Genomic DNA, 17,720 nt, shown 5'->3' with positions numbered 1-17,720 from the left:
TATTATATTATATTAAAATAAGTAGACCAGTCATTTTAGAGATGTTTCGGTTATACAGCAGTTTCAACTGTAATAAATATGACCTAATGTAACACTTCTGAATTTAATATTTACAAATCATCCCCATGGCTGAATTAACAATTTTAGAATTAGTTTTTGTCATTGTCACTAAATGTGTCAAATATGGAAATTTCACATTATCAGGAAGAAAGAGAATACAGCCCATGCTCTATAGGAGATTTGAAGTGTCATGTATGGTTTACTAATGAGAACTTTGATTATGATGGAAATTATTTTAAAATTTTAAATTTTTTCCTAATTTAAGTATTTATATACACACATACAATACGTGTGGTGTGTATGCTTTTGTCTGTTGAACAGAATTGGGCCGATACTGCTGATAGTTTTATACCCTGCTGCTTTCACTTATATCCTGTGAGCATGTTCCTGTGTGTATTAGTCAGTATCCTAGCACAAAACAAATGATGCACTCGGCTGGGATTTTGTTAGTAAAGGCACCGTTCACAGAAATGGGGACAAAGTGAAAAGAACCAGAAGAAGATTCTGAAGCATCCACACACCAGTGGTAATTGTTGCTACTTTATAGTATGTTTGGGAGCTTAGGCTGTGGATGAGTGCACTTACTGCCCCCTCAGAAACTATAGTTATAGAGAATTTAAGCTGCTTCTCAGTATCTTGAGGCAAGTAGGACTTCAGAGAGGAATCGTGTGTTACGGTACCTACTCCTCTGCAAACACAACATGTAAATAAATAGCAGTACAGAATTTTCTCAACTGAGAGAAACGGTTGGAGAACCAAGTTTTGTCCTCCTGATGATCTAAATGAGTTGTGCCCAGCAGGAATTCTAAGCCAAAGCAAGAGGCAGCTCAGCAGCCTCCTCTGTCTCTGGTCATTGTGATTGATAGGCTTGATTACTCTTGGAGTTGCCTCTTCCTGCTCCTATTGGTGAAAGACTCTAAACAGATGACAGTCAAGGTGAGGTCAGGAGGAAGAGGACTCATTGCACGCGGATTTCTTTGGGCCATGGCCAGCCTTTCCTTTCCTTTTTTTCTTTGTTTTACAAAGTGCAGTTTCAGGCTCAGGAAGCAAATTAGAAGTTCCGCCCTGGCTAATTCCTGTTCCTTTTCTTCAGAACCACCACCAGCAGTGGAGGATTAACCATCAGCAGCCTCCTCAAGGAAAAGGAGGGCTCCGAAGTGGCCAAGTTCACTCTTGAGGAGCTTTGCCTCATCTGCAGCATCCTGAGCACAGCAGAGTACTGTCTGGCCACCACCCAGCAGGTGAGCCGTCCTGACTGTGTGTACCATCTCCTTTCCCTGAACTCTCTGGGCTGCATAGCCTGAAGGAAGAATGTGAGCCCTAACAGGGCCATATGCAGCCTTAGCCAGACTAGTGGGCCTGCCACAGAGGAAAACTCACTGTCCAGCCAGAACACTACCCGGGCAGCCATCTTACAGAAGAGCTTTGTTAAAAGAAGACTGACTAGTTTCCTCCCCAGAGTTGTGAAAGCCACTCAACGGGCATGGGCTCTTAAAAGTAGGTCAGTATCCCTACCTCCCACATGAGAAAAACAGTAATAAACTTAGTTCTAGGACCCAGCTGCTGGTGGTAATGAGTCACGACCAGTTATTCCATTCTCAGAAGTGTTACTAAGCTAAGCAGAATCCTTTGGGCTTTTATGTGTCTCCTTAAATTTACATAGCATTCTCAGTCTGCCGAAACAGATAACCATTGTTTGGGATGCCAACATTCAGGAACTATGAAGCAGGAAGGGGTGTCCCTCTACTGGAGCCCCCCAGATGCCAGAAGTTCAGTGAACTGACTCAGCAGAGGGAAGACTTTGCATTCAGCCTTGGACATGGGATTGGAAGTCCTTTTTCTCATTTGGTCTGTGATCATCTAAGGTTAAAAGAAAGAAAAGAATTTGGGAAGGCTCTGTTCCTTTACCTCTTCGTGAGTATTATTTATACATGTCTAGATAGCCATAAATGATAGTTCAGATTTTACAGCTTGGAGCTCCTGCGAGCCAGGGCCTGAACACAGTAGGCTAAATAGGTTGTGTTCCCACAAAGACTCCACAGTTAGACATAGTTGGATTGAGTTAAATAGGGAATGGCCTATAAAGGTTTGGCCTTGAAACTAGAGACAACAGTCCATTTATCCCCATGCATTCCCTGGGCAGCACATTATCATCTGAGAGGACCTCCGAGGCAGGAGTCCCAGAGTTTTTTAGTGAAGAATCACTATTTGAATATTTTGTACGTGTACAGGAAAAAAGACACACATGTAAATATAGTATTCTAAGAGTAACATAACCATAGTACAAAAAATAATAATAAATATAATTAATCTTAATCCTATCACCCTCATATAATCATATTGACCACTTATTTTCTTCCAATTGTTTTTTATAAACATACTTGTGTATGTTATAGTCTTAATTCACTTTTACATCATTTTCCTTTTTTGTTACTGTCATAGCATTAGCATTTCTCCTGTTATTGTTATCATTGTTTATGGCTACCTGATATTCCATTAAGGGACTGATAATTGGATATATTGATATCCAAATTCTCAGCAGTTTTCCTGATAATGGGTTATAGTGATTTTTTAAAAATTTGTTTGTTGCTTTTGAGGATGCTAAAGAACAATTAGTATGAGTTGAATACTGGTAAATAAAGAGAAAATTTTTATCCTGCCTTTCCTATCTGATGTGTACCGTGGGATAATCAAATAATTGATAGTTAAACTCTTTTTACAGAAGTTCAGTCAATAAAAAAGATGAAAAGAATGAGTTAAAAGATCATTATTTCTCCTAGTGCAAGAATAATGGTTATAGACATTGAGCATCACTGGCTACAGACATTGCAAAAAGAGAGACGGGGTGTAGCTCAGTGGGAAAACGCTTACCTAGCATGCATGAGCCCTGGGTTCAGCCCCCAGCACCAAAAAACAAACAATCAAAACAAAACGGGGAAAAAAAAGAGAGTGTGTGTCAAATATTATGTACAGTAGCTCCTGATAAATATTACATACAGTGAAGAAGTTTTCTGAAAAAAAGAACCTGAATCTGATCAAACTAATATATCTAACTACTAATTTATAGGAAATACAAGAGACAGAGAAACATGTTAGTATTTGTTGATACAATCAGCAAAATCCAAGCCATGGAAAAATATACATGACAAACAATCCAATTTCTTTAGGGAAAAATTACAGAGGAGCAAAGAGAAATAAAGGAAAAAACCAAAGAAACATAAGAATCCGAGCAACAGTAGCTGGGTGTGGTGACACATACCTGTAACCCCAGCACTTTGGAGGCTGAGGCAGGGGAGTCACTGTGAGTTTGAGGCCAGCCTAGACTACAGAGTGAGTTCAAGACCTGTCTCAAAAAATCAACAAAAGAAGCAAACAAAAAAGAATCTGAACAACAAAGAATTGGAAAATAAAATTTAAAGCAGTAAAACCAAGTAACATGTTGATGTTGTTTATCAGTTACAACAAATGTATCATACTACTGATAGTAATGTGCAAAACTGGGTGTGTGGTATGTGCGAACTCTTTGAACTATTTTTGCATTTGTTCTATAAATCTAAAACTATTTTATTTTTAAAAAGCTACCCATAATACCAGTTTAAAACATCAGATACTTAGAAGTAAATCTGATGAAAAACATGTAAGGCCTCTAACTTGAAAACTATAAAATGTTGCTGAGTGAAATTAAAGTCTTGAAAAATAAAAAGATTTACCATGTTCATGGATTGGAAGACTTCGTTATTAAGACATCCATTTTGTATAAAATGATGTATAGATTTATCACAGCTCCTTATCAAAATCCGAACAGACTATTTTGAAGAAGTAAGCAAGAAAAATTTACAAAGAAACACAATCTTGAAAAAGAAGAAAAAAATGGGTGTTGTATTACTTGATTTTAAGATTTACCATAGGTCTGGGTATGTGTATATGGTTAGTTGATTTTAGCACAAAGGTGCTAAGCAATTAAACAGAGAAAGGAAAACCTCAACAATCATGGACGTAACAACTGAATTTAAATATGGAAAACAACTTAACCCCTGTCTCGTACCAGATACAAAAATCAATTCAGGATGGATCAAAGACATAAAAGCCAGAACCATAACGCTTCTAGAAGAAAAACAGGAAAAGATCTTTACAACCTTGAGTAATCAAGGATTCTTTGGTCAAGATATAAAAAACTGTTAACCACCAAAGGTGAAAAATTGGTGCTCATCAAAATTTAATTTTCTGCTCATTGAAAGACTTCACTAATAGGTAAACCATAGACTGAAGAAAATGTTTGCAGTATGTGTGATACAGGACTGTATCCAGTGTACATCAAAAACTCTCGATAATCATCAATAAAAGCCAAATAATCCAGTTTAAAATAAGCAAAAAACTTGAACAGATTTTTCACAAAAGGAGATATATACCAGCTAGCTATGGTGGTACCTGCCTTTAATCCCAGCACTCTCAGAGGCTGAGGGCTGGGGATGTAGCTCACTGCAAAGGCCTTGGGTTCAATCCCCAGTACTACATACAGACACAAAAAAATGCCCAAAAATAAAGGAAGAGGTGCTCAACATCGTGAGTTACTAGGAAAATGCAAATTAAAACAGGGACATAACTATCAAAATGCCTAAAAAGTAAGTAAGACTGGCATTGTCAAATATTGACAAATAAATGGAAAAGCTTGAATGTGCATATGTTCGTATGTACAGTAGTACAGCCATTTTGAGAAGCAGTTTAGCAGTTTTTATAAAACATGACTCAGGAATTCTATTCCCAGGGGTTTACCAAAGATAAATTAAAATATAGTATAACCGCAAAAAGATACATACAAGTACGTTTATAGTAGCCCTATTTGTAATAGCTCAAAACTGGAAGCCATTCAATGCCCCTGAACAGGAGAATAGATAAGTAAATCATAGTGTAGCCATACAATGGTCTGTTCGTTGGCAGTAAAATGGGTAAATTACTGATATACCTAACAGTGTGAATTAATCTGAAAAACATTATGCTAGATGAAAGAAGCCGAACATCAAAGAATGTATAATATATGGTCTTATTTATTCAAATGTATTCAAACAGGCGAAACTAATCTGTACTGATAGAAATGAGACAATGCAGGGTGGGGGCTTGATCAGAGGAGGGAAAAGAAACATGAGAGAGCTCTCTGGGGGAATGTTCTATATCCTGTTATTGGTTATTACAGAGATGTATATGATTGTCAAAACTTATCCAGCTGAGACAGTACAGATACATACATTTTTATAAGTTGATTCTATTTCATTTTTTAACAGAGACAAGAGACATATTAGTCAGTTGCCACATATGGTCCTTATTTGGGTCCTGATTCAAACTGTTTTAAAATTGTATGACAATGAGGGAAATGTGCACACTGGCTAGATATGTAGTGTTGATATTAAAGGAATTATTAATTTTGTCTGTGTAAGTCCTTATCTTTTAGAGCTATATACTGAAATATTTACAGATGAAATGATAGAATGTCTGGGATTTGCTTCAAAATAATTCAAGAGCTGGGGAAATGAATGAGAGTATATAAATGAAACAAGGCTGGTCATATAATAACAACTGGTGATGCTGGCCGATAGGCACTTGGTATGTTGACTATAGTGTTCTGTATTTTTTAAAATACTTGGAATCTTCTCAACTAAGTAGATATTTAAAGGAATATACACTCCTAAAATGTTTCAAATTTTAGAGAAATATATATGATGAAATTTTCCCATAATCTCATCCCTCAGAACAACCACTGTTATCTATTTAACTAATATACATTATTCTCCTAAACATTTTTTGTTGTATCATTTTAAATAAAAATGGGCCCATACTGTATATGTTCATCTATAACAAAATAACTTTTTTAAAAAACTAAATCATGGATGTCTTTCCATGTCACTGTTACCTCAGCTTTTTTTAATACTTGAGTAAGGTGTTGTCCCATTCATTTTTTCATTCCTTCAAAAGATCTTTATTAAGCATTTATGGCCGGGGATATAGCTCAGTGGCATAAGTGCTTGCCTGGCAAGCCTGAGGTCATGAGTTTGATTCCCGGTACCAAAAAAAAAAAAAAGCATTTATGTACCAGTCACTACATCTGGTGTTAATTAACAGTGGTGACCATAATAAACAAGTTTCTTTCTGTCAGGAAACTTAGAAAGGCAGATAGTAACAAGTGAGCCAAAATTTCACTTCTGTTTCATGGTAAGAGTTAGGAAAGAAACAAATGCAGGAGTGCTCAACTAAGGAAGTTGCCTGCGGAGGAAATTGCGGAGGAGGGCCTCTCTGAGGAGGTGGTGTTGAAGCAGGGAAGTTGGGTGAGGAGGAGATGCCAAGTTGGAGGGTTAGGAAGTGGCAGCACATTGAAGCAGTAGAGGCGGTGAGGAGGGGTGAGCAGGGTCAGGGAGAAGAAGTGTAGAGTGTGAGGATCCTTAGGGAGAAAGACCCTGCTGTGTCCCCAGTTTTAGAGGCCTATGTAACTGAAGCATCACATTTAAGGTAGAAAGTAGCAAGATAGGGCCAGAGAGCTGGACAGGCTGTCGTGGGTAGGAATTTGGATTTTATTTTTAGTGTACACAGAAAGGCCGTTGAAGATATTAAGCATGACAAGCCCGTGCCATAATTCGTTTCATCAGTCCTTTGTAGATGTACATGTAGATTGTTTCCAGGGTTTCAGTAATACAAAGAAACACTAGAACATGAACTTTGTGAGAACGGGATCTTACCTCTTCTGTTCCCTAAATGATCCCCTTACTCTGTTACAGCCTGACACAAAATAGGCTTTCAGTAAACATTGGCTGAATTAACAAATGGTATGAAAAACACTTGCGTATCTCTGTATATTATTCTCATTGTCTCATCAAAATGTATTTCTAAATGCGAAATTGCCAGGTTAAAGAGTTTAAAGCTTTGCTTTTAAAATAAAATGCCTTCCAAAAAGATTGTACTAATTTACAAGTCTCTAAAAACATTTCAGAATTTAACACAAAACTCTTAGAGTATGTCTGATAGGTTTAGGAGTGCTAGATTAGATTAATCAATTCCCAGATATATACAGTTCTTGCTCAGTTGTATTTTTCTTTGAGATGTTAGGTCAGTGGTGGTGAATCTATGGCATATGTGCTGCAGCAGGCACACAGAGCCCTCTCTGTTGGCATATGAGCCAGGTCACCCCAGCAGATGAGGATCAGATAACAGTTTGTTTTTTTTTTTAACTAAAACTTCAGTATTCAGGTTCAATTGTATTGTTGGCAATTTGCAATAAATAAGTGGGTTTGGGGTTGAAGTTTGGGCACTCAGGCTCTACAAGGTTCACCATTGCTGCCCTAGGTGCATATGAATATTCCTATCTTAGGCTAGAGGCTAATAATAAGAATAGGGACTATTTCTTATTTTGCACCTTAGCAAAATGATTAGCCCAGTGAATATTTTAACATTTTACTGCCGTTCACCAGCAAAGGTATCCAGTGTTGGTAATCAAGTCTGAAGTTTATGGTACAGGAAATACTATAAAGTCAGGGTCTTTTCAGAATTAATAGTATCAGCTATTGGTGTGCTATAAGAAACAGATATGGCAGAGTACTGAAGGTAGGGCTTCTGAGGATGTTTATTTCTGGTGCTACTCCCTACTATCTTGGATAGGCTATTCTAATTTCTCATCTGTGAAATGAGCATAGTAGTCATAGGGTCATAGAATTAAATGAGTTTCATAAAAAGGACCTAGAATTGTACCTATCACTACTATGATAATCCTTTGGATAATTACTAAACATGTTTCTGTTTGTCTGCCTTTAACAGCTAGAAGAAAAACTCAAAGAAAAAGTCGATGTAAGTCTGACAGAACGGATCAATCTCATGGGAGAAATGGACACATTCAGCACGTATGTACCTTGTGCATGTCTGCTCAAGGTTGCTTGTCTTTTCTCCTTCATAGGATGGCACGTGTCAGGCTATTAGCATTAGTTGCTATAGAACCTAAGGGGTTTCCAGGGCCTTCTGTTGGATTGGGATTATTTTCCACTAGCCACTGAGACCAAGCATTAGAATTAGCAGCTGCCTCTTGTTCTGCCTCCTCAGATACAGTCATTCTCTTAGCTTACAGGTGTAGGGAAGGTATCTATGGTGACACTATCAGGAATAACAAAGGGAAGAAATCTCCCTTGGCCGTGCTGCAGGAATGTCCAGTTCCAGGCCTCCCATCTGCCCCCACCTAGACCCACAGAAGGCCAGGCCACGTCCTGTGTTTTAGAGTATAAAATGTATTGGCAGAATTTTAGCCATCAGAAATATAACAGTGTGTGCATGCCTCTGTGTGGTGGTGGTGGTAGTAGTGTGTGTGTGTGTGTGTGTGTGTGTGTGTGTGTGTGTCTGTAAGAGAGACAGATAGGTAGACTTGAGGGTCTGAGAGTGGACTCTGTCAAACAATAAAGCCTTTTTGGAATATTTTGGAATATTTCTCTTCCTGGTATGACTTTGCAGCATTTCTGTTGTTTTCAGCTCCTGGTCCACTACCATTCAATAGGTTTGAGATGGGTCCAATTTCAGCTCTCACTCAGCCATTTGAGTGAGAAAAATTACAGTCCTCAGTTTATTTCCTCCTCTTAACTCTTTGCTGTTGTTGTTGTCTTGGTTGTTGTTCTGATTTAAAACAATTGTATAAAACAGGTACTTTTGAAGGAGAACTTGAAGAGGGATTCTAGAACTGGCCTTCAGAGCTGAGGTCCTAACTGGGTTGGGGCACTCCCAGATAAGACCAGGACATGAAAAAAGAGCCAACTGCTCCTCCTCTGTCATTCATTCAAGCTCAAGCTTTTGTGATGACATAATGAATCTAAATTTTACAGAGGTGCCTGGTAGATTGGAAGGAGCTGAGTCAGTCATTCAAACGGTCATTTTCTTAGACCACAATACTTTGTTTGACTTGCAGCGTCATCTCCAGCAGCATTCAGTTGTTGGTTCAAGACCTGGATGCAGCCTGCGATCCAGCCCTGACTGCCATGAGCAAGGTAGGGTTTTAGGAACTGGCTTCTTAAACTTCCAAGACGGATTGAGATGGTTTCTCTTTGCCCTTACTGGTAGCTTCTTTCAGACTCTTTGGTGCTTAAAGTGTCAGCTGAGAGGAGAACAGAATGACCTCATGGAGTTCCCCAAAGAACACCGCTTATCTTGCACCTTAAATCATTGCTTATCCTTTGAAAATGAGACTGCGAATAAATGTGTTTGGTGAATCTAAAGGAGATGTTGTCTTCTGTCAGCATCTGACTTGCTAAAAGCATAATGTGGTCTCCTCAGAAGGGGTATTTTTGTTAGTTTATAGAACAATAACTTCTGCCTCATTCTTCATTCTTGCCCTCTGGGAGGTTGTATGAGTCTTTCTGACCTTTGGTGCTAATACAAGATTACTTGATCTAGTTGTACACTCAGGTTTTCTAATGTCCTTGTGATCCATCAGTCAGCCCTTGGGTCTTAAGTTTGTTCCTTTGATACTTACTGCACGCTATACCATATTGCTATTTTTGGCTTTTATGTGTCTATGCCTTTGCCTCCCCAAAGAGTATGTGGATCCTTTACACCACCCTCCCTCTTTCATGTATCTTGACTACAGTAGATTCTCATATCTGTTGATTAAGTTGAAAACAGAGAATTCTTTTTCTTTTTCTTTTTTTTGAGACAGGGTCTCACTAAGTAGTTTAGGCTGGGGTTGAACTCACTGTGAACTCACTGTGTAGCCCAGGCTGGCCTCGAATTCATGGCAGTCCTCGTGGCTCAACCTCCCAAATGATGGGATTGGGGGCTGGGGATTTAGCTCAGCGGCACAGCCCCTGCCTGGCAAGTGCAATGTCTTGAGTTGGATTCCCGGTACAGGAAAAAAAAAAAAAAAATGAGATTACAGGCATGTGCCACCATGCTCAGTGAAAATAGCCAATTCTTTATTGACTTTTTAAGCCCAAATATTGTAACATGAAGCTGCTCACTTTACAACCCTGTAGAACACGAAGGGTTGACAAACCATGAAATCTATTTGGGCCAAATCTGCCCCACTACCTTTTTTAAAAAAAATAAATAAATATTTATTGGAACACAACTAGGTCTGTTTATATACTGTGTATAGCTGCTTTTGTACTGCAGCCATAGAGTTGAATGATTGTAACAGAAACCATATAGACCTCAAAGCCAAAATATTTACTGTCTGAGCCTTTACAGAAAAAGTTTTCCAATGCCAACTCCAGAGTTACAGGCTCTTATAGCATTCCTGAAAATTCTGGAGAAGAAGCTTCTGTGGGGCACATTAGCCCCAGAAGACAATGGAAAGAATCATGACTTTGGAGTCAGACAGACCCAACTCTTCCAGTTTTTCTTTGGAGGATGATGAGGAATAACTTAACCTGTCTGGACCTGTTACCTCCCCTGCATGTGAAGTGCAGCTGTCTGCCTCCCAGAGTTGTGAGGGTGGAGCATTATGAGAGTGCCTAGTCTGCTGCCAGCCATGTAGTAAATGCTCAGTAAGTGTTAGTTCTCTCCTTCTTGTCAGGAGGAGTGACCGTGTCACAGGTTCTGTACACAGACATCTGGTCTGAACGTGGGTTGCAGTAAGTAGATTATAAATAACAAAAATAGAACTAATAAAACCAAAACTCTTGCTTTGGGGTTTTAAGGAGTAAAATGGAAAATTATGAAATAGCTGATGTCACAAAGTATCAAAAAGGTGATCTTCTCACCAGTCAGACGCTGATAGGTGTTTTCAGTGTTTACAAGCAGCTACCCTGAGCAGGCAGATTGAGGCTAATCCATTTTCTTAAAGGAACATGGCTGTGAGGATTCGTTTTGTAGGTTCTGATTATCCCCTTGCTGCTGGTGAGTGTTCACTACATCCTGAATGTGATCTGTTCCAGCTGCCATAGCCCCTGATCTGCCACACACTGCAGCCTGGAATGCAGCTGGTGAAAGAATTTTCACATTGACTAAGGGAAGACTGGAAGTTTTTTTCTTTCAGTAAAATAACACTTGGAGGGGTTTTAACACTCCAGGTGTTGCTTATATGAACTGTCAGTTCATTAGGTGGATTTCCCTTCAGTGCCCCCTCATACCCCACCATCCATTTCTCTCCAGACCCTCACTTGAAAAGATTAACAGAGACCATACCTCCAGCATCTTTTGTTTATATCATAGGAAAACCACAGACTTGGGAACACAGCAGCTGCAAGGCCATTACTTTTTGTCTGAGTCTTCTGCAGTTCTAGCAAAATGAAATCCATGTGATGAAAATAAACATGCCAAGTGGTCACAAATTGATTCAACACACACGCTCTGTTATTTGTGCCTGCATCCTGCTTCGTGTAGTTTCTTCTAGGATTATAAAACTTTTGTGATAGTGATTATTTGTGTCTCTGATTCCATCATCTTTGCTGTTAGTTGGACAGTTCAACTTATACTCTATCCAGCACAGTCCTAGAAGCGGTAAGGCCAGGAAAAGCATAGACATTATCCCACAATGTTTAGATTCCAGTAGGTGAGGGTTAAGAGATAGGTGAGGTGAGAGGAATGCTCACATAACTGTAATAGAAGGTCCGAAGAAATCAGTATCAGAGGAAAAACACAAAATTTAAAAGGGGAGAGTTTATATCTAGTAGAACAATCAAGAAAAGCCTTTGTAGGCAAATGGCATTTGAAAGAGAAGAGGGCAAAGTTTTGAATGGTTGTGATTAGAGCATTCCAAAGGGGTAATAATGCTAGCATAGTTTGTGAAGTTTGAAAAGCTCAGAAATTTGTCAAAATTTCCAACCTTATTAATTATCTTAGGAATTCCACACAATACTGTGTCTTGGACAGACACAGTCAAGACCGGAAACAAGACTGCCCCCAAGGAGTTTATATTCTGTTGGGGAAAAAACTCAGGATAACCAGTGGTATAAGTAGATGTGTTTTCTGAACGATGTACAAAATGAGAGTTGGGACTGCCAAAATGGAATAGAATTTTTGGATGGTTCTGAGTGGATGGGAGGAGGCTTCCTTGACAAGATGGATGAATTGGGCACTGTGGTCATGTCACTCTCCTAGGAGAAAACCAAAGTACCCCATGACCCCTTAGTTGAGATGTAGGGTTTTCATTATTGGCCCTTCCACTGCCTGCTAGCTTAGTCGTTACCTCTCCTCTGTATGTAACCTACACTCCGTTTTCATTTCCCTGAATGTGCATTGCTTTTTTGTGTGTGGCTTCCATGCTTTTCCTCATTCTATTCTTTCTGCCTAGAATTCTCTTCCTACTATTGTCTGTTCATCATTATCTCCTTTGATCCAGTTCAAATATCTCTTTTTTAAAATTGAGGTATAATTCATATAATACAACATATACCCTCTGTAAAGTGTACAGCTTACTGGATTTTAATATATTCATGAAATTCTACAGCCACTACCACTAATTCCAGAGCATCTTCATCACAACTGCAGTGTGGATTGAACTCAGGACCTTCACACTGAGCTATATCCCCACCCCTTTTTTAAAAAGTTGTTTGTTGTTGTTTTTTTTTAAAATTTTGAGACAGTCTTGCTAAGTCTTGCCTGGGCTAGGCTCAAGTTTGCAAAACTCTTGCCTCAGTATTCCATAGTATTAGGATTCCAGGCATGCACCACCATACCCAGTTTGCAGTTATCTCTGTCTTGCCTATTAAACTCTATAAACAACTTGAAGGCACGGTCTTACCCCATGGCATAGCACAGTATTTGCTTTAAGTAATGCTCCCTGAATGACTTAGAAGGTAAAGGCGGCAAGAAGAAAGAACCAAGGACTGCAGGCACTCATTTGACCAAAGAACGGCAACAGACATAGATGAGTACTGATCCGCAGATTGAGCTGGGTGGAGCTAGTAGACTGCAAATCTTTGTACAGATGGCAGGATCATGGACTGCCTAAAGCCCTAAAGCAAATAGCAAGTGCCATTGAGAATGATGTGATGCTCCTTGGTGGCACTTTAAGTAGCGAGGCTTCTTCAGCAAGTGGGAGCCAGCTCAAGGTCAGAATTGGAAATGCCCACACATAACTATTAGCTCCCTTAGGTGTAGCCAAGAGCCCTGGTAGACAAGGAGAGGAAAATACAGAGCGGCCGAATTTGGCAGAAAATACATGCAGAGGCACCCTTAAGCAGGCCAAAGTCAAGCCATAGTAGCAGAAACAAGATATAATGAGATTGTAGCAGTCCCCTTGAAACTAACTTTGAGATTACAAAAGTGTTGCTGATAAGTTTTGTCAAAAGTACCTTTCACACCACTTTTCCCTTCCATACTGCACTTTCTTTAGATGAGCTCTACTAGATAGTAAGTTGCTATTAATTGAGCACTTACCAGGACTCAGACAGCTAGGAGCATTATCTCATTTCATTCTGTCAAATGAGAGAACTTAGGAAGTTCCTATGTTCATCTCTTACAAAGGAGGACACTGAAACACAGAGAAGTTAAGTTACAGGTCTAAGATCTCTTAGCTAACCTATGGCAGAGCCAGGATCCACACTCCTGTCTCTCCATGCAGAGATACACCATGCCGTGCATTCAAGTGAAAGTAAGTCCTTCTGGGAAGTGTGGCAGCTGATGCAAAATCAGCCTGAGTAAGGTGGCGAGAAGTGAAAGAGCAGTGTGTCAGCGTGTGCCCATGACTGCTTGCTCCACGTGTGTTCGTGTGTCCTTGTTTGTAGTCTCTCCAGGCGTGCACAGTGTCATAGTGCAGATGTCGGTCTTCATCTTCTCTTGTTCTGTGGGACACTGTGACTTTCCTACAGGGGAGAGGATATGTTGAGCATCCAGCCTAAGGCATCCCAGTCTGCTTCGTAGACTTGTCCCTGCAAACTAATAAACTGTCCTTCTTGTGTGCGTGTTTCCTTCTTTTCCGTATCATGCCCAAAGCATATAGCTTACAATGGTGAAGCCAGAAATTTAAAAACAAGTCTACTGCTATTTAAAGTAGTTGTTTGGAGTGTGTTGGTGAAAAGATGAAGAGTTTTATCTTTTAAATTCTGCAGATTCTTAGGGATTAGTATAACTATGGCCTTACAAGTAAGATTTTTTTTTTTTTTTTTTGGTTTTTCGGTTTTTCTCCGGTACCAGGAACTGAACTCACGACCTTGCGCTTTGCCAGGCAGGCGCTTTGCCGCTGAGCTAAATCCCCAGCCCCACAAGTAAGATTTTTTAAAAAAATAAAACTATGGTTTTCTTAAAAGGAACCAGTGGTCCTATATTCCCTTCCTCTCTATGTCCTTTTCACTAGGGCTGCTCACTAGGTTATGAGTCTCTGTCCAAAATCAAGCACATTTAACTTTTTCCTATTATGGTAACTTTAGAAAAAACAGGGAGAAAAAAACATGAATAAATTAAATTTCCTTATAGTCTGGCATGTAATTTCTATTAGATTTCAGGATTGTGAACATGTACTAATTTAGGAAACTATATTACTATCCTCCAAAGACATTTTGAAATAGCTAGAACAGTCCTCAAATCTGTTCTCATTTTCCTCAGTCATTAAAATGCAGATCTATTTCAGAAGGCCTACCAAATGCCATTTTTAGCAAATCTTCAAGTTCGCTTTCTACTTCTAATGAAGACATATCTTTTTTTTCATAAAAATATTTTTGTTATGATAAAAGCAAATCACCTTCATTATACATAGTACAGATATTTTAAAAAACAAGCAGATTTAAGCCAGGTATGGTGGTATATGCCTGCAATCCCAGAACTCGTTAAGTTGAGGCAGGAGGATCACAAGTTTAAGGCCAGCCTGAACTACATTAGTGAGACCCCTGCCTCATAAAAATAAAAACAAAAAAGAGGAATATTTAAATCATCCTTAATTCCAGTTAACAGTTCTGTTTATTTTCATTTTTACTTTAAGCAGATATATTTTAAAAGCAAAATGAAGCCAGGTGCAAAATGGTGGCACATGCCTGTAATCCCAGTGCTTGGGAGGCTGAGGCAGGAGGATCGTTGCAAGTTCGAGGCCAGCCTGGGCTACACAGTGAGCTCAAGGCCAGCCTGAACTGCATAGTGAGACCTGTCTCAAAAAGACCAAAAAAAAAAAATGAGTTTGTACTTTATACATTGTTTTATAACTTGGTTTTCCTCTTCAGGAGGTTTTAAGAGTTTGCCATACCATTTAGAGCTATGTTTTTAGTGATTGCATAATAGTCCATAGTGAAAATATTTAATGTTAAAATCATGAAAATAGCTAACATTTGCCACAGAATCAATTACCATGGTATTAAGCTAACATTACACTTGGAATTAGTGTGTGTGAGGCACTATGAAAGCATTCCATGGGTTGTCTTTTTTTTGTGTGCCAGGAATCAAACTCAGGACCTTGTGCTTGCCAGGCAGGCATTGTGCTATTGAGCTATATTCTCAGCCCTCCATGGGTTATCTTTCAATAATAGATTATAAATATTTACATCATCCTAATTTTATAGATGAGAAAACTGAGGCTCAGAAGGTTAGATAACTTTCTCAAGTCACACACTTAGCACGTTGCATAGATGGTGTTAGAACTCAGACCAGCTGATTCTGGATTTCATCATCTTAAGTACTATAATCTGCTGCTTCCCCCAAAATATATTTAATCCATTTGTTTTTCATGGACATTTAGGTGGTTTTCACATTTATGAGCAGCTTTGTGTGTCTATATGTTTTGTTTTCTAAACATTCATAACTCTAACTTCAGATTAATTGCCTTAAAGGGAATTGCAGTGACCAAAGGGTATGTAAATGTCAATATTTTATTTTTGTTTTTGTTTTTGTTTTTTGATACTGAGAATCGAGCTCAGGATCTTGTGCTTGCTAGGCAGGCACTTGTGCCACTGAGCTATATCCCCGGCCCAGTGTCAATATTTTAATGCAGAGTGATGAGATTCATTCTGGTAAATTGGTATATATAATATACATTTAACATATCCTGATCATTTTCTACCCCATGACCCCTTTCTCTGTTGCCCATCTCCAGAAGTCTACCTTCTAGTTTTCTGCCCTCTCTCCTTTATTTATCTGTAAATGTTAAGATTTTTTATAGATGTTTCAAATTGTGAAAAAGGTTTGTACTTGATAAAATCACCTTCTCGTTGGCCCAGCAATGAGTGCAAGTAATATACTCTTTAAAGCCTTTGTTACTTCACTGTCTGTTCTAAATCTCACTCCTTTCTTTCCTCTTCTCTACCATCATCAAGACCGCATCATCCACGTATCTACTCCCTCACTCCAGACAGATTTTGCCAGCTAGTTTCCCAGTTCCCACAGCTTGTTTCAGGTAAATTTAGGGTAATAACTCCTATTTTGGGGAAGTGATATGGTGAAGTGGGAAGAACATGGACTTCGAGTTGAGGCCAATGTGTAGATCTCAGTCCTGCTACATGATTAGTTATGTGTCACTAGACAAGCTACCCATTGTTCTTCCTTGTCATCTGTAAAGCTGGAGTAACACCTCCTTCACTGCATCATTGTAAACGTAAGTTTGCATGAAAATGTCACTCACAGTGCCTAGTACACAGGAAGTGCTCATAAATGTTTATTCCCACACAATGTTTGGTCCAGTGCTGTGAGTGCCTAAAGTACCTATAAATATAGCAGCTGCTTGTTGTAGGAGGAGAAGTAGCCCAGACAAGCATGAAAGGGAGTGAGAGTGAGCGTGTGCCTGCTTAATGGTTTGGAGCCCAGAGTTCAGCAGCCTAAACCACAACACTGGACCCTCAGTTGCCTGAAATGTGGCCATAGTCCAGACATCTGAGATTATGCTCTGAATCCAACTCAGTGATCAAAATTAATAGGTGGGAATGTAAATTTTCAGATGAAGAAATAAGTTTCTCAGGAGCCATATTTCCAAGCTTTAGAAATAGGAGGAAAAAAAAGTTCTACTGTAAGCTATTTGTGGAACTGTGTTGTCAGATCATTGGATTGGTTAGAATTCCTTGCTACACTGGGCTTTCTCTGGGAATAGTGATGATCTCCTCGCCTTCTCTGGGAAGTATCAAATGGACCACACACTTCAGGCGGCAAAAGCAGAGCCCTGGGAATGTTCTGGGCCCCATAGTCTCTCCCTGTGGTTAAATGTGGAGTCATGAAGGCTTTGATAGTTACTAACTTTATCTCCTCACTTGCTGTTTCTGTCAACACTGTATCTTTTGTAGTACTCTTTTGCAGACTCGTTTTTTTGTTGTTTGTAGTAATGCCAGTTGAATACCATCTGGTATCCAACCCCACCCCACACCACCCTACCCCCAAACAAAAAGCACAAAAGGAAAAGCTTTAAATTATAGAAGAGTAACTTCTAAATGTCAGATGCAAAGTTTACCTGGACATATTGAAGTCTTATTTCTACCGGTGGCTCTTCATGATCTTTTTCTTCCAATGCAAACTGCTATTTGTTTCCTTTTTTTAAAAAAAGAGATCTTTGCTTAATCACTGTGTATTTCATTAGCTTCTTGAGAAATAGGGTTTACTTTTAACCAAGTCCATGTATGTATGTATGTATTTACTTTACAAGTGTTGCCGGGCGTGGTGGCGCATGCCTGTTATCCCAGCACTCAGGAGGCTGAGGAAGGAGGATCCTTGTGAGTTCAAGGCCAGCCTGGGCTACAAAGTGAGCTCAAGGCCAGCCTGAACTGCATAGCGAGACCCTGTCTCAAAAAGACAAA

The 17,720-nt window shown here is 39.2% G+C and overlaps 1 protein-coding gene across 1 annotated transcript in view; it reads left to right on the top strand.

The window, feature by feature from the left end:
- The window catches only part of Vps53 (vacuolar protein sorting 53 homolog (S. cerevisiae)), a gene marked incomplete in the record, with an annotated part of 134,397 nt that overhangs the window by 87,107 nt on the left and 29,570 nt on the right, over positions 1–17,720 (top strand). Inside the window, 3 exon segments of the mRNA XM_013503465.1 lie at positions 1,154–1,301; positions 7,858–7,940; positions 8,987–9,065. Coding sequence (XP_013358919.1) covers positions 1,154–1,301; positions 7,858–7,940; positions 8,987–9,065 — 310 coding nt within the window.

Source organism: Chinchilla lanigera, unplaced genomic scaffold (genome assembly GCF_000276665.1).
Source record: "Chinchilla lanigera isolate Chin_1 unplaced genomic scaffold, ChiLan1.0 scaffold00080, whole genome shotgun sequence".
NCBI lineage: Eukaryota > Metazoa > Chordata > Mammalia > Rodentia > Chinchillidae > Chinchilla > Chinchilla lanigera.
Note: the sequence above shows the minus strand (reverse complement) of the source record. Positions and strands in the feature narration are given on the sequence as shown.